Raw genomic sequence first — 25,356 nt, forward strand, 5'->3', positions numbered from 1 at the left:
CACCCTCGAAACCACTCTGCACGTTATTAATTGTTCTCATTTTCATGAAACCTGTTTTTGAACTGTTGCTTAACACCGAAACAAGATTAACAACATCACAATCTTGAGAAATGTTCCTCAAATCCATCGTTATACATGATTGTCAGCTTTATAAACCACTTTCAATCAGATTAATAACACAAAAATGCACTAAAACTGTATAAGTGAATTTGACCAATTCGTGGTCGAATGGAATTACTCTGATTTCAATTTCATCTTCTCTTCCATAAAGACAGTCTTTAGGTTTATGATGAGGTATAGCTTCATATGCCATCCCAGTTTTCAATGTTTGCTTATTATCTTGTTACAAGAAGATATGTCCAGCCTGTAGCTTTAGTAGTCGGAGGACCAGTGAAATAACTCATTTTGCAAATAAAAATTTTGTTCTGTGTGAAAATAACGTGTAGTTTTGAATTTCAATTGTGCTTTAAAAACCTGCCATATACGTGTTTTCGCTTTTCCATTGGGAACACAGAAGGGTTTCTTATATGAAATATTATATCTTTTGGTTCTAGTTCAGTAACCACCTTGCTCAAATTATTTTATTTTATATATTCCTTAAACTTAAAGTTCACTTGTGTAATCAATGCAATGTTGAACAATTTGGAAATATGTGTCGCTGGTGGTGCCACAGCTTTCAGTTGCAACAACTTCCCACGCCAAATTGAACACGAAACGTTTGTTATAATTTTTACCCATAAAAATAAATTATATAAGAAACAATATCTTCATTTGAAAGTGTAAAATACAACTAGTTTATCAAGTCTTGCTTCTTTACAATATTTATTTTTGAAAAAATATTTTTAGGAATCTTTAAAAAAAAAGTTGAATAAATACAATACATAAATACAATATATACAATACGTATTTTCCCTAAAGATCTCGAAATACTCACAATTAGATTATTTATTATCAATGTAAAAATTCTGAAACAAAACTTACCAAGTGTGTTACTCGATTTCAATATGGAAATAGGTTTCTTGAATAACAAATTTCACATTACAAACATGCAAATGAAGTTTAAAATTATTGCAAAACGTTTCATACGTTAAAATTAGACCATAAACATGTTTCTGTTGTGTATCACCATACACCACTGGTCAGAGAAACCATGTTTCCTGGTATACTTCATTTCTAAAGATGCTTCTAATATTAGGAACTATGAAAGTACCATGGATGTTAGGTAGAAAAGTAGTTTAGACATTATCTTTGGAATACATCACCAACGTGGTCGTCCTTTCAGCCACGGAGACATTATAATGCGATTGTCAATCCAACTATTCGTAGGTAAAAGAGTAGCCCAATAATTTGTATTATTATAACTAGCAACATTTTCTTTAGTCTCTCACTTCTAAATTAGCAACGAATAATGTAGATAGACCTTTAGCAGCTTGGTTAATGAATTTATAATTTTTATATTCTTTACTCATACGCGCAGATACAGAAAGGATTGATTTGTTTTGAATTTCGGGCAAAGCTACACAAGGGCGATCTGCGCTAGTCGTCCCTAATTTTGCAGTGTAAGACTAGATGGAAGGCAGCTAGTCATCACTACCCACCGCCAACTCTTGGCTATTCTTTTACCAACGAACAGTGCGATTGACAGCACATTATAACGTCTCCTCGGCTGAAAGGGCTAGCATGTTTGGTGTAACGGGCATTCGAACCCTCGACCCCCAGATTACGAGTCGAGCGCCTTAATCACCTGGCCATGCCGGGCCGACTTCTACAGAAAGGAAAAAAAGAAAATAAGTTAAATGAGAAATAATTCGCATGATTAATAGTTCAGCCTTAACAAGAATACTTAAAGTGTATGTTACAGTAGTATTGCAAAAAACAGACACAAAGGAAAATAAATTGTGCATGTTTGTTTGTTTTCTTTTTAATTTCGTGCAAAGCTACACGAGGGCGATCTGCAGTAGCCGCCCCTAATTTATCAGTGTAAGTCTAGGGGAAGTCATCACCACCCACTGTTAACTCTTTTACCAACGAATAGTGGGATTGACCGTAACATTATAACGCCCAAACGGCTGAAAGGACGAGCATGTTTGGTGTGACGGGGATTCGAACTCTCGACCTCGGATTTTGAGTTGACCGCCCTAACCACGCACCATAACAGGCTGTCCAAATATGAACTACCACATTGTGATTCGTCCTTAACCATAAACTGGCGTCTAACTCTCCACGACTGAAAAGGCGAGCATGTTAGGTGTGATGGGGATTCAAACCCGCAACCTTCGGAATACAAGCCCAGTGCCGTCCCTAATTTAGCAATGTAAGACTAGAGGGAAGGCAGCTACTCATCTATGGCCGTCCATATTTCTAAATGGTACTTCACGCCATAACACTTTTGTTTGTTTGTAATTAAGAACAAAGCCACACAACGAGCTGTGTTGTGCCCACCTCGTGTGTTGAAACCCGGTTTCTAGTGTTATAATTACGCAGTCTTACTGCTTTTCTACTGAAGATTGGGGGTACGGTATCATATAAACATGACATTATTTGATCTTAATTTGTAGAAGGTTCATTAAAAATTCTTGGAATTGTAATTGCCAAATCAATGTGTGTCTACCATCTGAGATTTCTATACGTTTGCTTGTCATTTAAAAGTAGGAACGTGTATTGTAGATAACCTCGTTGGTAACTTTATGCAAATATCAAACCAAATAAGCCATTTAGATGCTTAATAGTTGGTTACAAATGCTTTGGAGTGGTTAGAAATATTTCATCCTGTTTGAAAGTAAATAAAGGGTATGGACCAGATTAGGCACTCATGGCTATTTGCAAACATTAAAAACTAGCGAAGCATGAAAAACAAACGGTATAACGTATGTACTAAAAATCACATTGGAACTGTTTTTTTTTTATAACTCGCAAGTCATGACGCAGAAATTACTCCATTTGATATCAGAATTCTTCAACAAGACTGGATGATGACAAACAAAGCTTTATCTGTCATAACAATCCACACAAGTAAGCATAAAAACTTTTCAAGAAAGAGAGTTAACATAGGAGTAGCTAATATCAATCCTTCAAAAATACTGCAAACAAAAATGATATCCCTGCCACTTTGTTCGCATTGTTTTTAAATGATTAATATTAACCATCCACACAGGTTTTTTTTTGTTGTTGTTGAAAAAAAATGAATGAGGTTCCATCTGCAATATTTATTGTTTATTTATTATTGGCTGGTAATTCATCATGCTTAAGCTTTTTAAATTAACACCAAATTTCTGTAAGAAAAATATATTCAAGGGGTAAGCATAACATTGTTTACATAAAAATTAAGATTGTTTTCAAAATTATTGTTAGTTATTAATAATACTTTTATAAGCGGGTACTCTATTTGAAATGATGTCATCTCAGTGAAACTGGTTAATACCATTGCTTTGTTAATGAGTTATCGGGTAATAAAAGAGAAACAGAAGAAGGAACAAGAGATTCAGATTTTTGCTATGATATTTACGTCATTCTCAGAACTTGTGACTCAGTCATTGCATAGATATTATTATAAGAGGAAACACTGTATAGTATTGTAAAGTTCTAATGCCCCATTGAAAATATATTTATGATGATATTTCGACAAACAATTCGAGTTATTCATACATAGGTAGTGCTACCTCCTTCCTAATATGCAATATAATAATTTCAAAGTTATGATTTAAACACTATAAGTAAATATTGCCTTGAAACTATTAAGCTTAACTTTTGTTGTAAAAACTTCTTTTCACATTCCTTTTAAGTTATCAATTTTGCATTTCAGCTCAAAGTTTTGTGAAATGAAATTTCAGATCTATCTTTTGTCTCCCACATGTCATTGTCCAAGAGACCTTTTGTTCAATGTTATAGCATATCAGTTGGACTTGTTTATGAGAAACAACATTTTTTATGCACGTAGAAAGTAATATCGTTGTAAAAACGGATGTATAGAGATCGTAGACCTGCGCTAATCCTCTGACTTAGACAAAGATTAGGTGTGACAGCACTTGTTGTATAAGGGTTATATTTGTTTCACTATTCTATGTCTCCTGGAAGGAAATAATACTCATTCAAAGAGGTGTCTTAGAAACTTGTACATGTTAGCACAAATTATATGTTTATCTCCCATGATCACGTTTATTTGGAGTATTTTTTTACGAAGACATTTCTGGAATGTTGGGTTCTATATTAAGACTCTCGTCTGACGTAAAAAGAGGTATATACGTGGTTGTTCTATTACTGATTTTGTTCTTGTGTGTACTTACTTTGGAAGTTTCCCTGTACCAGCAGCTAGAAGCTATTCAATGAATTGGAAGCTAACCAGTGAAGTAAAACATATTCACCATGTTTGTTTACGCACTTGTTTGGTTGTAGTTCTTTTCTTGTCTGAGTACATTTTAACACTTTGTATATCATTTCCAGAACACGGTTTTGTGGTACTTTGTTCTTTTTCTGTTAGATATCAGTGTATCTGAATACAAAGTGTATCCACTTATTCATGTTTCTTTTGGGAAACGTATCCTTAATACAGTTAGAGGAACTATTATGTTTCACCAAGTCCTATTTTTGGGTAAAATTATAATTCAAGATTTATTCTAGATATTTATTGATTCTATCTTTGGCTCACAAAATAACAAAAGAGAGATTATAGATTTCATTTTGAATAATTGCATTTGATAAAAATCCATGATATCTCAATCAAAGAATTTTTTGTACTCTAAAAGTCAAAATGTTTCACAACTTTGAAATATTCTGCTTTTTTACTTTCATATTACTTGATTTTGGAGGCCATAAAATCTAATCGGCTGTAAAACTCTTTATGAAAACATTCTTCTAATAACATTCTTCATTGAAACTTCTGCCAAGGAAATTGTTGGTTTTTTTTTATTTAAAGACTCGTGATTCGTTTTGTGAAAGTTTCGAAACTTAACTTAAAAAATCCTTAAATTGTAAGTAATAAGCAAAAAAAGTTTGGAAACTCGTTAAAAACTGTTGCATTTAGTTTTAAATCATAATCTTTATAATAAACGAAGCGACTAAATTCAGTTTCAGAAAAGAAACATCCGGGCAAGCAATCACGTGATTAAGCTTCGGTTATTGGTAAAATGGCGACTAACAATTATTATACTTTTACTACAGGTGGAGTTCAGTTTGGGTAAGCGTTTGAATTAGTTTATTATTATTTATAAGATCTATAAAATGTAAATTTAATTATTTATATGTTGTTGTTTTTTGTAATTTCTTTCTCTAATCATACTTCCAGTAGTAGTACTTACTTCAAATGTTAATAGTAATATTACTATTAGGCTTATCACAATAACTTAATACCTATTATCACACAAGTCTCAGCAAATAACTACGATGCGCAAAACTTAGTACTGTAGTACAAACAAAAAATTCAAACGAAGGCCGCACTGATACAGTAAAAGATCACTTAAGTTATGTTAATCTGGTGCTATAACTGATTATAGTATTAGAACAATAATAGTAGCACATTATTGTAATTTAAGTAGTAGTAGTACTACTTTTGTTTACTGTCACAAGTTGCATACTTATCACTAGTAACTAAAGAAAGGATTTTTTGTTTTATTAATACACCTTACATTTAAGTGCAATTGGGTAACTTAGTTGCTGAGTCTGAGTAATAGATACTTTTAAACTTAGTAAGACATAAAGAAAGTAACAAATAGATATTACAGAAAGCTTTACGGGCATTTGTGACCAGGAGTACCTCATCAAAAAAGTAATAGGCTAAAGATATGTGAATAGAAGTTTGTTCTTTAAACTGTACAGTGTTTAAAATGCATTATGCTTGTTCATGGAGCAAACATGGTAAACATACCTTGCCTATGAGAATTAGCTTACAGTTCAAAGAGGATACTTGTACAGCTAAGATTGTACCCACAGTTCAGTCTGTATTTGTTCTGAGATAGTAAAAATTTACTGTCAATAAAATCATCACAAGTTCCTTCCAATTCCTAAATGTCATCCATGAGCAAATAGATGTCTAGGATGACAATTATCTAGATGGAGTTATCAACACAGCCAAATATAAAAACTGCCATTGTGATGTTAATAAAAAAAAATAAAAAAATAAAAATGTAATGTGTTTGAACATGTTGCTACCCTGACATGAAAATTTAAGTTTGATTCAGATTATAAACAGCAGTTGTTTGATGCTGTAATTCATAATCTGCACTGCTTTTATGTTTATTGTTTACTAATTTAGAGTCCATCAGAAAAGATTGGACAAGTACCACCCCCCTTCACCACATGATATACACTAACCTCACATTTCATAGATACTGAAACAAATTTTACAAACTCAAGCTTGACCAGCAAAGAGGGAGGAAAGTACAGTTGAGATAGTCGAGTGTCAGTAAATTTCTTTGTGAGCCAATTAAAATATCATTCAAGAAATAAATTTGTTGTGTATTTGTAGAATAATTATGGGTAATAATCAGATTAATACATGAAAAAGTCAGGGTGTTTTGGTAACTACATTCCAACAGGAGACATTTCTTATAATGTCAGAAAAATTTTCTCTATTGGAAAAATCTGTATTTGAAAGCTGCACAAATTATATTTGGACAACCTATGCAGTTAGGAAAAAAATGCTTACTAAACATTTCATGTAAGTGCAAAAGGCTTAAAGGCTAAAGTGAAAACAAGATTTCTTGGTTTTTATGTATTTTTTTTTAATTTTTTGTTGCATATGTTTTAACAAAAGTAAATTAAATTTAAGATCAAATTTATTACTTTATATAAGAAAACTTGTATGAAACAAATTAAATAGAATTTTTCTTTCAGAAACTTTCATGGACTGCTATCTCTTTATGTAACTAGCTCATGTACTCTGAGCCTTGGGCTCTGTAATTTAATACTTTGTGTGAAAATAACTTCATTTAAAAACATATTTTTTTGTTTACAACAAACATTTATTGCTCGCTAAATTTTATCAAATTTTATTAAGAGATGTATAAGTTCTGCACAGAATTAGAGCTGGTTGTAATGTGCCATGCTGTAAATGGCACTAAAGCTAGGTTAAATCATGAATTGAACCTAATGTTTCCATAAACTACGTACATTTGAATCAACTATTGTAACATTTTCCCTAATGTTTCTTAGCTACGTGAAAAACATTTCTGGTGACTGGGTATAATGCAGATATCTGTATTTTCAATTTTTATGGAAAATAAAAACATTCTGACAGTTGAAGCTTTTGCACCTAGAAATTGTACAATTTTTGTCAAAATTGAGTTTCACAGGAAGATGCAAATTGTTTACATTATTTTACAAAAACTGTATCGTGTAACTGAGGTAAAATTATATTATTTAGGATATGTATCGCAAAAAATTTTGTCTGTTATGTTTTATATATAACAGTTCTAAGACACTGTTATTATAAAATTTCATGCATAAATGTATTTATATAGCAAATCAAGTTAAAACTGTAATTCACAGGCTAGCCTAAACCTGAACTATGAATATACAGATTAATGTGTAACCTTATAAATACAGGCTGAGTGGAATCCACCCAGTTTATTACCATGGGGGTATCTCCTTGAGAGTAACTGTACTATAATTGATAATTATGCAGGTTTTTATATACAGCATTTTGCAGATTATCAGTAAATATTAACAAATATTTTGTACACAAAATATCAGGTTTTTAAATTTAAAATTAAGTATTTTTTAATAAAGGTTGGCTTTTGAATTTTTCTCTCTAAGAATGTTGACTATCCAATGTGCCTAGTAATTGTGATTTTAGGGTAAAAAATACTTTTTTTTAATTTTATGAATTTTCATGTGTGTGATCTAGTATAATTTTAGGTAATCATCAGTTTTTTTTTTGTATAAAACTTTATTCTGTTATTTTTATCAGTATTAATTTTGTGACGTTGGACAGTTTGACCAACTTCACTGTTATAAAAATGAGGAAATTATGTTTTTATTTAGAATAACTGGAAATTGTAACAGGAAATCATAAATGTTTATTCTAAATAGCTTAAATATCATAATTGGTATATCTGTTTATAATTATTGATTATTATTTTCATCATCTTTGAGCCGTGTCTCACTACAAATGCTCTGACACATGTTGAAAATTATGTGGTACACGTCCAGTTTACCTTACCATAATGAATAGCACAATGAAGAAGCTGTGGCACTTTTACCATAATACTTATTTCTAAATAGTAATAATTTATATACATGTATAATAACTGAAATGTAACTGTATATTATAAAATATTACTAGTTCACTAAAATGCAGCCAAGACATGGTCACTTTGTAAAGACTGAAGCTAAGTTCTATATAATTGGATAGAGTAACATGAGTGTATGTGTGCCTCATCATTGAAACTTCTTTAATGTTGGCCAGGCATGGCTAGAAGGTGAATATAATAAGAATAAATGTATAATGTTATGAGATTTAAACTAAACTTTTGTGTTGTAATTTTTTTAATTTTAGAAAGAAAAAAGCATAATGTATATTTATTTTCTAATTTTTTATGATGGTTATGAAATTGGTCATTGACTGACCCCGTATAGTTAGGTTAGAGACATAATATAATATGGTTATGAGGTCTGCCATTGACAGATCCCACATAGTTAGGGTAGACACAAATATAAATTCTTACTGAAAACAGAAATTTGAAATGTATTTAGGCTTTAGAAATTACACAAATAATTGAGATATTTGGATGGAGAATAGTATTTTTATTCACAATATTGAATCAATTTACACTCAGACTAGTAACGAAACAGTCTCAACATTTTTATAAACAAATCGTTAGTGAAAATACTTCATTAAAAATATGAATTTTTATGCACAAAAACTTGTAGTTTTTACCAAAAGTCTACCAAATTTTTTGAAGATACACATTCTGCATCAAAAATTATAGTATAAATACTTAACATGTGCAAATGTGTATATGAACTTGTGTATGTTAAACCAAGCCTATTATGATAGGGTTAACTCTCAACATGGGTTTGGACTATTTGATCAACCATGTGACCTCTTTTAAAGTATTTTTAGATTTAATACTTCTAACTTTCAATATATATAATGTGTATATCTTCACAAAAATTGGCAGTATTTCAGTTAATATTACATGCCTGTAACATACAAAAAATATCATATTTGGTGAAGTATGTTTAATGAAATATATTTGTCCATGAATATATTGAATATTTATTTTGTTCATGTGCAAAGACATTTTTATATTAAATGTAAAAATACTTTTCCTCACCTCAGAAATCTCAAACTTCCTTTATGTAATCTTTAAAACCTCCTAAATACATATCAAACAGTTATTTTTAATAAAACTTGATAGTTTATCTGTTATTTTCTTTAACCAAACTCAAAATAAGATTTGTCAATTTGACTGACCTTGCAACTGCCAAAGAAACATTAAAATATAAAATTACTATTTTTTTTAGAATGACTTCCTCTCACAAAACTACATTCATTTATCATAAATAGCTGTAGTTCATGACAATATTCATCTATATATAATTAAATATTATTGTTTTATTGCCTTCTGTGCTTCATGAACATTTTATTATTAATATTTATTGTACTTACCATAATCTTCACTAACCTAAAAATATCCTTTTTTTCACAGTTTATTTTTATAATTATACATATGAATAAACTTAAAAAAAACAACAAAAATATTGTATCCAGTTTCCTTTTTTCTTGCTCTCGGTTGTCCAAGAGAGTTAACCCTAATTTTTAAAACTACTCATAGTGTTGCTATTAATAATTGTTATTTAATTAAATAATGCTCCAAACAGTATAGCTCAATAATATGCAAAAAAATAGACAAATTCCCTGACTACTCAAAATTTGTGTGGCTTTCCAACTCTGTGACGAGGGTTGTAAAAACTTATTCAAGCTAGTCGTTAACTTTCTCATGGGAATGATGTTATTACTCGGTGAAATTGATATTTAAATGTTCAGAACATAATGTTGTATGACATGTCATTTGATAGATGAAAATCTTGAGTTTCTATTGGTTATAGGTTATATATAATTAAACATGAGAGAGCTATTAACAAATTATGAAAGAGATGATGTGGCATTTTGGGTGTGTTAGGAAGGGTCCAATTTTCTCTGTAATTAAATAAAGTTGAAGACTTTAATAAATGTGGTTTATCTGAAAAATGATGACCTTACAGAGAGTAGTTTACATTTAATTTTGTACTTTTTTAAGGGGTGATGGATAAAATATGGATGATGATGTGCTAACAGAAAATATGTTACACTTGGGGAAATTCAGGATTTTTAAAAATATTACCATATGAAATTAAGAACTTAAAATTTATATACAATGTGTTTCTAATTGGTATAATATAAAAAAAATAGCATAATAAAATTTTGAATGTAAGACACTAAACTTTTGTGTTGTGCTCAGTAAAGGATACTTATGGCAAAAGGTTTGAGTGCCATACAGCATTTGAAGGTTTAATGCAAATTGTTTTGTGCTTTAAGTATTTATATCCACATTTTTGATAATCATGAGAAACGTTACCATAAATTAGCCTTGTTTCAGATTTAACCCAATTTAATTTTCCACCAAGAGTAATTGGATCATGTAAGATGTGTTTTTCTTGACTTGAAGATGACCTAGGAAGGTCGAAAATGTGTTCTCTCCTAATCAATAACAGTGTTAGTACCCATAACAGCTGTTTTGAGATACAGATGTTTGAATTTCTTAAAATTTTGTTTTTCAGAACTGCTCAAGCAGCAACTTTCCAGACTAGTCCAACAGCAACACCTGCAACAGGGTATGCTGTTCAGCATCCAGCTGCTGCAGTTGCTCAGCCTCCCTTTACTGGAACAGCAACTGCTGTTGCAGTAGCAGCAGCAGCTCGTACAATTCCAACTGGGTATGAGACTTATCAGCCTACTACAGCACATACAAATACAACCTACCCTTACGCATCTCGTCAACAAGTAAGGTTTCTTGCAGGTTGAATGTGTATAAATTCAGTTATCTTCTACTAACATGTAATAATTTATTGATTAGTAATTTTGTAGTTTTAACATGTTTGTTTTCTGTAGACATTTTGTGAGAAACAATTGCTATTAACAACTGAGGTGAATTGGTCCTAATACTGCCTGTAGTAAGTCTGGTTATTTTAAAATAGATTATTAATTGCCTAATATAAAATAAAAATTAAGTTTTTTCAGAAAGCATTAAATAAAATATTAAGTGTCAGTGAATAATGTTAATTCCATTATTGAATAAATGACAAGTACATTTTCAGTATCACAGTTGTAAGCATTGTACATTGCTTTCATGTACTGAATATGCATCTGTGAATTGGAAAAAATCAGAAAATGGGTTAATTTTACATTCCAGTATTAATTTTGCAAAAAAATTCCAACAGTCGTAAAGAATGAAACATTTTAACTCTGTAGATTTGGAAGGATCAAAGTGTCATATTGTTTACAGAGTTAGTCACAGTGTAATTAAACTATTTTATTGTCAATATATTAAATAAACGTGACATCAAAACTTTAATTATAACTTAATTTCTTATATAAAAGGTTTTAATTTCCAGAGGAAAGTTAAATTCACAATCTGAACTTTAGAATCACCTGATGTGTGGTGGCAGTGTGACTTGTATATTTTTCCTCTTCCCTTTTAAAGACTTCATATTGTTCAACTAATAAGAAACACATGTATATTATACAAGTTATCAAGCTAGAGTATATACTGAGATGTTACAATATTTGTTCAAACTACATTACATTCCCCCCCTATATTCTCTTTTAAGAAATATTTTTAAGTCTATTGACATGAGTGAAAGACCATGTCATCTTGTTTGTTGACTTGCATTCAGTATTGAAGTACCATTCTATGAATTTATGTCTAAGTTTTGCATCAAATTATAGATTATAATTTAAATTTTAGTATTATATATCAGTTAATATCTTAATTTAAAAGTAAATGTTATAAAAACACCTATTGTTTTTTATATGTCAGATGGTTTGTTTAATGCAGCATTAGTTCATATTAGATGTTTATGTCCAAATATAAAGTCTGTAGTTTTTTATAAATTAAGAACTCAAATTACCAATATTAATACTAGAATGTAAAGTAAGAACCTCTTGCTTTTCTGGAATATTTATTGACTCAAACTCAATGGTCCTGCCCATCTCTTTTCATTTTTGAAACACATACACTTACTTTTGTCTAAGGCATAAATAACCATTCAAAAGCTGAGAATGTCTGCTAAGGGTTTTTTCTTTTTCATGTTAGATTTCTAGTGGGTAAGGTAAGACTTTAGTACTAAAGCTCATGTTACTTACATCCAGATACATCTTAGTTACTAAGTTTGATAAATTATCGTGTAATTTTATGGTATTGATATAGTAATTTATCATTTTTGGTTATTTCAAAATGTATATAAGAAACCTAAAAAAGTTTAGTTTCACATCTTCCATCCACATAATTTGATAAGGCTTAGCAACTTGCACCAAATGAGTACAAAGTTTGTAACTAGAAGAGATAGTTGTTGCAACTTCTGCAGTATTAACCGGGCATGGCTGGAAGGTCAGTATAATAAAAATAATAAAGGTATAATTTTATGAGATTTAGGTTATTTAAACTAAATACTTGTGTTATAATTTGTTGTTATATTAGAATAGAAAAAGCATTATTTATATTCATTTCCTAATCTTTTATGGTAGTTATGGGCTGGTCAAATTGATAGGATCCCCCCACCCTCCTTCATACAGTTAGGGTATAGAAAATAACATACAAAATATAAAGTATTGAAATATATTAAAAAGGTTTTGGAGATTACACAAATAATATTTGAGATTTTTGGGATGAAGGATAGATTTTAATCATAACATAAAAGTCACTTCACATTCAGACAAGTAACACAAAGACTTGATATATTCACAAAAAATCTTTAATAAATATTCTTCATTAAGAAATAAGATTTATTTTTTTTGCATACAAAAGACTTGCAATTTTTATTAAAAGTGTACCAAATTTTGTGAAAGTGCACCTACTATATCAGAAAGTATAAATACTTGTGTATATTATACCAAGCCTGTTGAGAAAGGGTTAAGTGGTAACAATATAATGGTATGTATGATAAAAAGTGTGGCATATACATGTTTAATAAATAACATTTGAAAGACAAAACATTATAAAGAAAGGCCTAAATATAAATATGAATACTGCATCTTTAAAATAATGATAATTATCAGATAAAAACACTGAGAATCTGGAATTGGTTAAATTAATGACAACAGGAAGGAGTTGATGTTATTATTTGTAAGCAGACAAGATTGAAGGTTTTAAAATTGTGGTTTGTCTGAACAATGATGATTTTATAGTGAGTAATCTACCATAAAGTTCCTACTTATTGTAGGAGTGGGGAATAAATTAGAGAAGAAGGGAAGCCTAAATCTAACATTTCTAATGCTATGGGAAGTTCAGAATTTATTTAATATTGCCTTATAAACTTGAGAATTTAAAGCACACATACCTAAAAAATTTGGATTATAAGCTATGATTTTATGTTATACTAGTTGATATAGCATAAACATTATTACATAAACATTTTAACATATAAAATAAAACCTTCCAAAAATCCACTTACTGTCTCAAAGTATCTGCTAGTTCTTATCACTCCTTTCATTGGCAAAAACGTTTTAAGCCCAAATCCAAAATTCATATAATAATAAAAATGTTACTACAAGTTAAACTAATATTTAATATTTGTCAACATTTAAAAGTGAAAATATATTTAAAACCAAATATACTACCCCTTTCTGTGCCCTGATGGGTCTTATATGAATACACTTGTGATAACTGTAAAGCTACTTATATTGGTAAAACTACATGTCACCTACAAAGATGTTCACAAGAGCCCATGGGAATTTCAGTTAATAGCAGATATAAACTATAAGTCTGGAACCACAGCTTTCAAATACTATTAAAGAAAGCCTCTCCAATTTCATTTATCACCCAACACCAAATAATGACATCAACTCCTTTCTGTTGTCATTAATTTAATAATTTCCAGATTTGCAGTATATTTATTTGATGATAATAATAATTATTATTATTATTTAAAGATGCAGTGTTTGTACTCATATTGAAGCCTTTTTTATAATATTTTTCTTTAACTGTTATTAAACGTGTGCTGTATGTTTTATTGTACATTATATTGCTACTGTTTGTCTTATTTTAAACTTTCAATTTAATACAAAAACAAATTCAGTAGCTGTTATTTTGTAATTACAATATTATGAACTTACATTTTTGAGTTTTAAAAGTGATAGAATTTGAAGAAATACAGAAACATCTATAATTAAGGATGTTTTTAGTGTTGTCATGTTTTTAATATTTATTATAAAAAATGTTTCATGTTTAATTCAAAAAGTCAGTCATTCAAAACAGGGATAAAGATTATATGTACTTGTGATTAACTGAAGAATAAAGTTAGTATATCCAAAAAACCAGAAGCTGATCAGTCCTAGTCATATCATCACAGCTTCTGTTAATTAAGGTTATACATTCCAATGAGTATTGCAATCAATGAATTGGTTCCCTTTTTATTTTGTAATGTTTGAAAGATTTTTCCAACATTCATGATGACGAGAAGCCCACTTGAAATAAAAAATATATTCTAAAGATGGCTGTTATCAATTTTATTTGCAAAATTAGTTGAAAAGCTTAAGAAATTCTCACCATTGTAGTCTGGTTTTATGATAAATCATACTAATTCCTCAGTGTTTTTTTTGTAAAAGTTAAATACCACTCTAAGGGCAAGAGGCTTAAAGATCAGTAATGTAATGGGTTGCCAGAATACTAGATTAATCCATTGAAGGGCAAGGAGGGAGGGGTTATTGCCATCTTACTGCAAGACAGTATGTGACCTAATTTTTATTTGTGTATACTTGTGTATTTTGGACATAAAAAAAAATATACACACTAGTTTTTGTGCAGTTTAACTTTTAAAATTCTTTGATGGCAAACCAACCATTCTATCTTTTCTGTACTATATGGATGTATATATAGCCCCAGGAAATTTTTAATACCAATTGGGCTGCTAATCAAATCTCAGATACCAAAACATATTTGCAGGAGTATCTTAATTTGAACCTTCTTAGTATTTCTATTTTTATTGGACAATCAAATGCTGTGCTGATCAGTTTTGTGATGTATAATTATATTGCAAAAAAATTGATTTGTACAGAAAAAACCCTGCCCTTTTTAGTAAAATATTTACTAAAATTACCAAGCAGTGGTTACTTTTGTTTTTAGATGCACTGGTATCCTGTATTAAGCAAGTCCTAATTAAGTTGCTTATGTACTTTTTTGGAGCATGTATTTAAATATTTTGTGCATTTGAACATGTAAAAAAAGAGGTATTTTTAAGTATGTTAAGGTTCAAACATATTCTTATAAAAGTATATTGTGGTTGCCATATAAATCTTTATTTGTAAGTATACTCACTGAAGGGACATGGAATAAGGTGGTGCAATTTTGAAGAATATGATAGATTATTGGCTGCGTATTCTCATTTTGAAAATGTTTCAAAGCAGTAAACTGATACTTTTAGAACTGAGCTGTACATTCTACAATGATTTTAAACATTGGAAATACACACAAGTATTCTATCAATTTTTTTTAACCTTTCTTTTTACCATTGTTTTGTCACTAGACCAGTATATATTTTTTTGTGTGATTTATACCGTAGTTTAAATTTTAAAACAAAACTGTCTTTATCATTATATGAGGATGATAATGTGTATACTTCAATGACTGCATTTTCATTATGGTAAGAACATGTGTTTCCATATAGAGAAATGTGATGAGTTACATTATATAACCTTTGTTTTAAACTTAAAGGTGTAATATTGATCATAACTGAGTTTGGATTTTTGTATCGCCACGAAGAAAGAGTATTCCTTTTCAAATTTCATAAAGTTAACCATTCTCAAGTTTCTCAACAATTAGTACAATATTAAAAATATCTTGTTTATTGTTTATGTAAAAAATGTGCACAGTGTTTGGGAACTAGTTTATTTTTCAACACCACAGTAGAAGAGTTAAAGAATATACTAGGAGTTATATAGTTTCCATAGGAGTACAGTTGGACTTATTAACAAAGGGTGATAGTGCAAAGTGTTCTTGATTTATTTTCATACAAGTATGATTATAGTAGTTCACACAATAACTTAAATTTTCATCTTCATTTAAATTATCATAACTCATTTTTACTTTGTTTTTCCATATTTGAAATTGTAGATTCTAAACGTAATGGAGAAAACATACCTTAGTTGCCGGCATGAGACTACTGAGTGTGGTGGTAGTGTGTGTGTAATGATATACATAATAAGAATTCTTGTTGTTCATGTTACATGTTTGCAAGTATACATTAAGTAGTGGCACACAACAGAATTGAAATTCTATCTTACCATTTCAAATGTTAATCCTCTTGAAAAACAAGTAAACAAAAGAAAGTCATTTGTAGCAAGATAAAACTTTTTATCATGAAAGCATTACTAATCCTGCACCTGAGTGGCTTGGAATAACCTCATCATATTATTGGCCACATTTTTCAGCAAAACCCACCCATTTTAGTGACTACAGTGAACTACGGCCTAGGAAAACAGTGATGCCAACTATTCCTCTTTTTTTAACCCTAGATTGCACCATTACAATTATGCTCTTTAAATCGAGATTTATTTTCTTGTTTTAAAGGATGCAGTTTTTTGTATTGAAGTTGTGATATATTTTATCATGCAACTTTCTTTGTGGATATCATTCATGTTGTAAAATTATCATTCTTTTCATCAATTTCTTTGTTGTAAGCTTAGTACTGAAATGATATCCTAAAAGTAAAAGTGAGAACAAAAAGACTATTATAGCAATTAATAATCTAACAATGTAGGATATGAGAAGGGCTCAAAAGGATGAATAAAAACTCAATTCTACTTTCACTCTTGTACTTAAGACTTTTGATTACATGCTCTTCCATTAGATTGTTTCTTTTCAGTACTTGATTGTTTTCTAGTCTAACGTGATTGTATTTAACTACATTAGACAACTTATGACAAAGTACAGAACTACTATCCTCAAGCAGCTCAAGTTGGATATTCACCTACCAACACTGCTACTGCTGCATATCAAACAGGTAAGTGGTCTTGACTGAATGTGATGCTAATAAATTTATTTTGAGAACAGTTCTCCTGTGATATTTGTAATCAAAATCAGCTTCTAAATAATGTGGTTATACTTAAAATAAAACGCATGTTTAGATTGTATTTGTTATACTTAAATTTATTTATGGTATTTAGATATTTTAGCATTGTGTACAAGAGCTTTGTTACTTCAGAAAAGTTTAAGTTGAAATGATTAACTGAGGCACAACTGAACTATTTTAAATTTTGTGTCCTGTAATTATTAAATGTACTTGTTATGGCATGAAGTAGTTGGTACAAGGTGTATTTTTTATAGTGTTAAATAAATTTCATTACAAACACTTTCAAGTTTTTGTTTTGGTTAACAATATACACAGATATTTTGTTAGTTCAGTTAATGGTGTCACAGTTTACTTGTAGTAATGAAAGATTGAGAAATATGTGGTATGCCTTATGTTACCAGTAATAAAGATTTGAACACCTCGTCATTGTGGCCTGACAGTAACAAACTTGGCAACATTATTGTTGTATGTTTTCATCCAGCTTATCTCTTCCTTTTGGTCTTTGAATGGGGACATGCCAAATGTGTCTATTAAACAATTTCTGGGTGTGAAATCACTCTTTCTATTTATTAAAAATAGTTGTTTGATAATGTTTAGATATATTTCTATCTCAAAACAGCTGATATGGGTATTAAGACTTTTATTAAAATAATATAGACAAAAACGTTTTGACCTTCTTAGGTCATCTTCAAGTTAACAAAGAGAGAGTTTGCAATTGACTGTTGCCAGTTGCATGTTTTAGGGACAACACTGTAAAGATGTACAGGATTGTAGGTGGTGTTGCAGTTAGATATTGGGTTATTAATTAGTATAGGTATAAAGGTGTTCCTTTATATTGGCTTAATTTTGGTTTGAGTTGTTGTATAAGTGGGGCATCTTTGATTTTGTGTTTATTTGCTTTCCTACTTAGTATCTGGATGTTTTTTATGGTTATGCTATGTTTAAGTTGCAGTGTTAAAAATACAAACAAACACAAAATCAAAGAAGCCCTACTTATTCAACACCTGACACCAAAATTAAATCAATATAAAGGAACACCTTTTTACCTAAACTGATTAATAACCAATAACTAACTACAACGCCATCGATAATCCTATACATGTTTACGTTTGTCCCTAAGACGTGCCAGGCAATGGTCAGTTACAAATTTTCTCTTTGGTAACCTGAAGATGACTTCAGAAGGTCAAAATGTTCTGTACTTTATTTTAAAGTTTTAACACCCACACCAACTGTCATGAGATACATTTTTACTTCAAATGGGTTTCTCGTCATCATGAATATTTATTTTTAAAAATTTTTGCATGGTGAAGTTTAAAAAATTTTGAATACCAGTGTTGTTGTTTTTTTCAGAATAGAAACAGGTCGCTTCTTAATCTGGTCATTTTTTTTCGTCAACTTTAAGCTTTAATTATTATAATTAAACATTATACTTTATAAGGAATAAAAAGATGTCATAGAATTAACACTTTGTTCAAAATTGGGAAGTTAGTTTATGTTGGAAATCCATATTAGCTTCAGAAGATTATATATATGTTTTTACTATCATTTGTAGGGTTGTGTCGGATATGTGTTGATAATAGTCTATCTTTTAAAACAATACTGTAAAGTGGTATGATTATTCTTGATTTTTGTATGAAATATGGCATAGTTTATTAATGTACAATTTAATTCAGAAAACTTGAAATAACTGTCAAGAAAAACAAGACTTTAATGAATTGTATCAAATTGGAATGTTGAAGTTATATTTGTATTGTATACTGTTCAGATGATGATTCTTGCATTGTTGAAAAATAATAAAATTTGTCTATTTTTCAAAGTAGCTATTTAAGCTTATTACATGTTTTTTGTTTATTTGTTTAAACCATGATAAACCTTTAGATATTTGGGCAATGTTCTATTAAAAATTGATACTTGGTTAATTTAAGATGCATGTTTGTATCATTAATGAAATTTTGAAAATGTTAAACTTTTTATCAAGCAGTATTTCATAATTTAGTTTTTGACGACTTTCACATAATGCATAATAATTTATTAAAATATACAGCTCCACAGTAGCACAGTGGTATGTCTGCAGACTTGTACTACTGGAAACCTGGTTTTGATACCTGTAATAGGCAGAGTACAGATATCCCTTTGTGTAGCTTTGTGTATAATCCCAAAATAAACAAAAATATACATCTGATATGTGGACATTTATTAAGGCCTTTTATTTAATGGCTGAAATTAAGATGCATATTCTAGTGTTAAATGTATTTGAATTTTCTAGGTTTAATTTTATTTACTTGAAGGTATTAGAAGATGTGGGCTTTTAACACTCACACCCAGATGGGTGCAGCTCACCTTGAAAGTAAAATTGTATTATTGAATGAAAAATGTTAAATAAAATAAATTTGTAGCTGCTTTTCCACAAATTGAAGAACAGAAAACTTCAGAGTAGAATTTTCCAAAAGATTACAACTTTTGATTTTGGGTTGATTTTCAAAGGGCTTCCAATAAAATTGTTTGTTAGTTTTTGTGATTATCATATGGCTCTTCTTTCCCTAAGAGGAAAATTATTATATTCTTTAACAAAATAGTACTTATTTGTTCTTGTAAATTGAATACAAGGTAATTTTATTAAATTTTACCTAATCCTTATTTTACAGACATGGTTGTCATGATATTTTTTTCTATGTATCAGCTTTGAGAAGGCATAGGCAACTATTTTAAACACGTTGCAAAAGTTCACTCTTTCATGCTTTATGAACTCTGAAAGCTGATAATGAAAAAGCTTGCATTTGCTTAAAGATCTGTAGAAAACTGATAAAAAACTTAGCTTGGTTGTGCATTGCCAGAAGTAAAGCGTTTGTGAATGATTTTTGCTACAGTTAAAACCCTAATTATTTTTCTGAATGCTTGTGAAAATGTTTTTTATAGTTTTATATTTATTTTAGACATGTTTCATGTAGTACAGCTTAGTTAAATCATTTACATTTCTATCTCTTTCTTTGTGTTAGCATTACCTATGATTGTTCTGCACATTCTGTTTTATTGTATTTGGCCTTGTGAATAAATAATCATTGTGCACATTAAAATTTGCTGACTACTGTATCTGTTTTAGCTTCTGTACCTTGCAAGCATTTTCATCTACATTTACAAATGACCAGATTTTGAGCAGTTCCTACTGTGGTAGTTTTCCAGATTTAACATATATATGTTATCTTTGTAATACTTTCGTATGGAAAATTATTTTCCTGTAATTGCTATTATACTTCATAAGGTTCTGTTTTTGTTTGAAAGCATCGTTTTTGATATTAAACAAAATCAAAATGTTTTAATATAAAAGTTTCAAGTAGGTAAACTGCTTAAAGATATTTTAATGTTTGTTTGTTTCAGTCCCTGACTTGGTGATTAGCTATACTAGTTAAATCTTTGCTAAACTTATCCACTGGTTTTGCTGTTCATCTATTTCTATATATCTGGTTCATCATAGTTTTATAAATCTATTCAGTAATCAAACTAGATTTTACTCTGTACAACTAGTGAGAGTAACTTTCATAGAAAAACAATTATCCAGTTTATTCACTAATTGTAAATGTTGAAATTTTTAAAACCGTTTTTATCACACTTTCATATGCTCTTTTATTTATTAACCCTGGTCATGTGTATAAAATGTGTTATTTTTAGAGTTAAAGTAATATACGGTGTTGAATAAATTGAACAGCAGCTTTAATGTTACAGTATAACTGTAAATTAAGCAGTGTTGCTTTGTAACTTCCAGTTGTAGTATATGCCCATAGACATAGAATCCAGCATTCCATGATAGTTCATTTTTTGTTGTAATGCAAACATTTATCCTATTCCACAACAAAGTGTGGTTTACACATTTTTTTTTAACTAGTTAAGAATAAGGATATCAGTTTCTTCATTAGTGCAAATCAAATTCTAGATTGAAAACCAGTTGTGCTGTTGCTAAACTATGGCATTTTAAACTTATCTATGTGTGTGCATCATTTTGGTTAAAAGTTTATTAGGAACTTAGCATATAGATAAAAGATATGTGGAAGAAAATATAAGCAGTATTGAAACCCATGGGTCAGTAGTATACAAATGCATGCTATCAACTCTCTTGGTGTCATATCAAGTAAACTAAACTGAGTTGGCTAATATAATTAGCTTTTCAAACAATGAGTTTGGTTTTGAATTAGATACCCATTCAAGACAAGGTGCTGGGTATGGTGCATTAAATAAAGATACTTATTAAAAGGGAAGGGTCCAATGTTCAGTTGAACTGACAAAACGGGTAAACATCTTTCAAAAATATTAAAAACAGTGCAGGGCAGGATGGAGAAGTTTTGTTAAAATGATATAACACATAAAGTACCTATAAAATATTGATAACATTGTACTAGTAAATAGCAATTCCTACATTATGTTAGGAATAATAATAGTGCTGATTTATGAATATTGAGGTGTGACTAAGAATGCTGTAGTTAACTGTTTGATGAAATGCTCAGGAACTTTGTAGTTTCATATACAGTTATGTAGTTGAAAACACACAAACCTAATAGTGTTGAACCATTCTCCAGTTGTCCTATCCATTAACAGAGGATATAGACCCAAGACCCCTTAATTCCAACCTACTACTTTGTGGAGTGTTGGTCTCTTGGTTGGAGCTAGCCTATAATGATTACTCATGTACTATTCCACCCTAAGTTCTAAAAAGAAAAGAACAAAGAGCGTAACTGTTCTGGATGTAGTTCAGTTTCCCTGCTTGGGTGCTATTTTTATCTTTGTACATCCTTGTTGTATGCAGATGCTTTCTATGTGGATAATGCCTGTACTGGCCCCTCCACCAACTTAATGTGGAACTTTAGCTATAGGTGGCAGTGAAGGTAATATACGTCTTGGAAGTTAACATTTTCCTAAACTGAAAATGTATTTTCAGTAATACTTTTGCTGACACTCTCCTACCATTCCTTCCCACTAACACCTGGTGTTAAGTGACTGGGATGGGGTAAGTTTTGAAAAAGTGACTACCTTATCTGATTGAGGTGCTTGTATACAGTACCAGGATAGAGGGTGCATCAATGTGAGTGGCGTAATTTGGAAATTAGATATTGTCATGGGCATTTAAGTGTGGTATAAAAGAATGAATCATGTGAGACCAATGATTAGATAGTCAAAATCAATGTTGAGAAATAGATATAAGTGTCAGCTTAGGTTAATTCCATTGGAAATACATTTTCAGCATAGGAGAATGTTAACTTTCATTGACATATAGTGATAGTAAAATGGTTTAATTAAGTTTTGAATATAACACAACACCTTATGCAGCAAGGAATTTAAAAATAGCACCAGGGGGCCATAGGGTTAATAGAGTATAATCTATTACTCTTTTTATTTATTTTCTATAATATGGGTTTTGTCAAAGTCTCTTTGTTTTGATCATGGCATACAGGCAACTTGTATTTCTGTATAACATTTATTTTATTGTTATATTTGTCTTAGTTTGTTCAGTATAAACTTGCTGGTTTCTTTGTATCGTTTACAGAAGCTGTAGGTGTTATTTAGATCTGTCCATTTGTATTGAAGAAGGATGATTTTATATATGTGTACCATAGATAGTCACATCATGAGAAAGAGAGCAATATTAAGATGTATGCTCTTATAATTAAGGTTAACTGAAGGTTTTAGCACATAGCCTGAAATGTTTCTTCCTGTAGAAGATTACATACCAGTGTGTCTGTTTAATTATCTGAAATTTTTCATATTTGATTTGTGTAACCTTTAAAACCTTCTAAATAAATATCGCATGTTTTTCTAGTAAGACTTTATATTTTATCTGTTATTTTCTTGACCCTAACTCCATGTAGACTTGAACAATTTAATTGACCTTGTAACCATTGTAAAAAAAAAAAAATATAAAATCAGTCTAAATTACACTTTTCTATGTAGAATGACAGCAGTTTGTAACAGGAAGTTACAATTGTTTTTTCTAAATAACTTAAGACTCATAACATTCTACATCTGAAGATACTTAGTTTTATTATTTTGTTGCCCTTTGAACCATGTTTAACTGATATTCCTACCATACCAGTTGTAAATCAACTGGCGAGATACACAAGTTATGTTTAAGAATTCAATAATGTAATGCACAAGCATAACTCATGAAGAATTTTTATTATTTTTTATAATCTAACTTAATAACTTTCTACTTGTTACATTCAGTAATAAATGAAAACACATGAAAAAATGAGAAATGTTGTACTTATGTTTGATATTTTGTACTGTTTTTTGCTGTCATTTGCAAATGAAATGTAATCCTACTTTTTTCTATAATGATGATGTAAGTTCACCTAACAGTTTTATTTACTTATGTATCTGAGAAAACAAAGCAAACAATGTCTTACGACAAATGGGATTTATCTTTTTTTTTAACTGAGACAAGAGAGACTATAGTTAATTCTATTAGTTCCACTACCTGAACACTACAAGATAAACTTTCACACATAGAAGATGAAATTGACAATGCTGATTTTTAGAAGTAATGAATTTTTATGTCATTTGATGGCTTAAGACTTTGCCATTTCATATCACCTCTTTTCTCTCTTACAAAAGGTTTCTTGATTAGTACTGCCTTCTGTCAATGCAGATTTTTTACTCACCACTAACCTAGTAACTCCTACTTCTTTCTGTATATGTACATGCATATGGGCATTAGATTTTGGAAACCATTTTTACCCCTCTTGAATATGCTTTGCAATTCCATGTCAAATAGGAGGACTTGCTCAAGCTTTCTTCTCCTTTTGTTGACTTGTTTAATTGGGTATGTTGGATTTTGGTTCATATATTCAGTGGATGTTATCAGCCAGAATTGGGCTGTTTGGAATGTTTATTCTTATGTTGGTGTTTTCCATGTTTCACTTTGATTGTCAGACCACTTATTTTTGGATTCTGTTGGTGACCCTATATTGGCAGGATCAGATGTAGTTTCCACTTCTGTGGTGGCAGTTGGTGTCATCACCAGTTCCAGTCCGTTTGTCAGTCTCACTCTGGCATATGTTATTCTTCCTTATCTGTATTCCATCTTTACATGTGGACTTTGTTCAGTCTCTTGCCAAATGGTCAAGACATTCAAGCTGTGTTACTTCCTTGATTTCCCATTCTATTTTACCATCCTTCTTGGCTGTTTATCAGCATAACTGGGCAACATACCATTCTTGGTCTCTCTGCCAGGGTTACCATCTTTCTTGACCTACCATTACTCCCTTGTGTTTTATGACAGGTTCTCTTAGTTGCTTCTGTTGTTAGTTACAGGACGTTTTTCTTCCACTTTTCACTGTACTGAATTTGTGTGTCTTCCAATCTTCTGTTCTGTGTTATTTCATTCATTGCCCATTTTTCATCCTCCCCATCCTGCTCTTCTCTATGATTGGAACCACAGTGTAGTCCTTCATTCTCTGTCTAAACTTTATTGTCTTGATTTTTACATCACCTTTCATTGAAGTTCTTTTTCCTCTTGTTACTGTTGTGTGGTTACAGTCATTTTGATATCTTTGTGAATGCTGTTCACTGTATATTTTTTCAATCATTCCTATGCTCTTCTCTGTTCTGACCTCTTTCTACCCAAAGAATCTGGTTGCCTAGGTGGATAATTCCATTTTCACTTATTAATTAATTTGGTGTAACATCCTGAAAGGGTAGAAAATTAATTATGAGACAGGTACTTCAAACATTAAAAAAAAAAAAAAAAAAACATGACTCATTAAAATAATTTTTCAATAACTACAATAGTGAGAGCAGTCAAGATTATTTTGTTTCACAAATAAGTCTTAATAGGTATGAGAGAGCCAAGTTTTGGCTCGTAAATTTTAAAGCGGACAAAGATTAGTTTGAAAAATTGTAAACTACTTTAATCGTTGGTGAGAAAACAGTAGATGAATGAATTGAAGTAATGTTCCTAAGACCATTACTGTGAAACATATTACTAATTTCCTTTATTTGTGTATCAGTACATAATCTTTATTTTTTTTAATTCTAAATAAATGTCCATGTTCTGGTCTCAGCTTTGAAGAATGGAAAACCAACACATCAGTTTCTTAAAAAAAA

The 25,356-nt window shown here is 30.2% G+C and overlaps 1 protein-coding gene across 9 annotated transcripts in view; it reads left to right on the plus strand.

Moving 5' to 3' along the window:
• The first annotated feature begins 4,833 nt into the window (after window positions 1–4,833).
• Window positions 4,834–25,356, plus strand: part of LOC143239618 (zinc finger RNA-binding protein-like) — a 76,369-nt gene continuing 55,846 nt past the window's right edge. For 8 of the 9 annotated variants that reach the window (XR_013021284.1, XR_013021288.1, XM_076480909.1 and 5 more), the window contains exons 1-3: window positions 4,835–5,173; window positions 10,759–10,981; window positions 17,106–17,196. Coding sequence is in view for 7 of the 9 variants with exons in the window: in XM_076480909.1 (XP_076337024.1) it covers window positions 5,124–5,173; window positions 10,759–10,981; window positions 17,106–17,196 (364 nt within the window). In the remaining 2 variants the exon portion in view is untranslated. Of the gene's footprint in view, window positions 5,174–10,758; window positions 10,982–17,105; window positions 17,197–25,356 lie in introns of all 9 variants that reach the window. The other variant, XM_076480933.1, reaches the window with a different exon arrangement.

Source organism: Tachypleus tridentatus, chromosome 2, assembly GCF_004210375.1.
Source record: "Tachypleus tridentatus isolate NWPU-2018 chromosome 2, ASM421037v1, whole genome shotgun sequence".
Classification (NCBI taxonomy): Eukaryota; Metazoa; Arthropoda; class Merostomata; order Xiphosura; family Limulidae; genus Tachypleus; species Tachypleus tridentatus.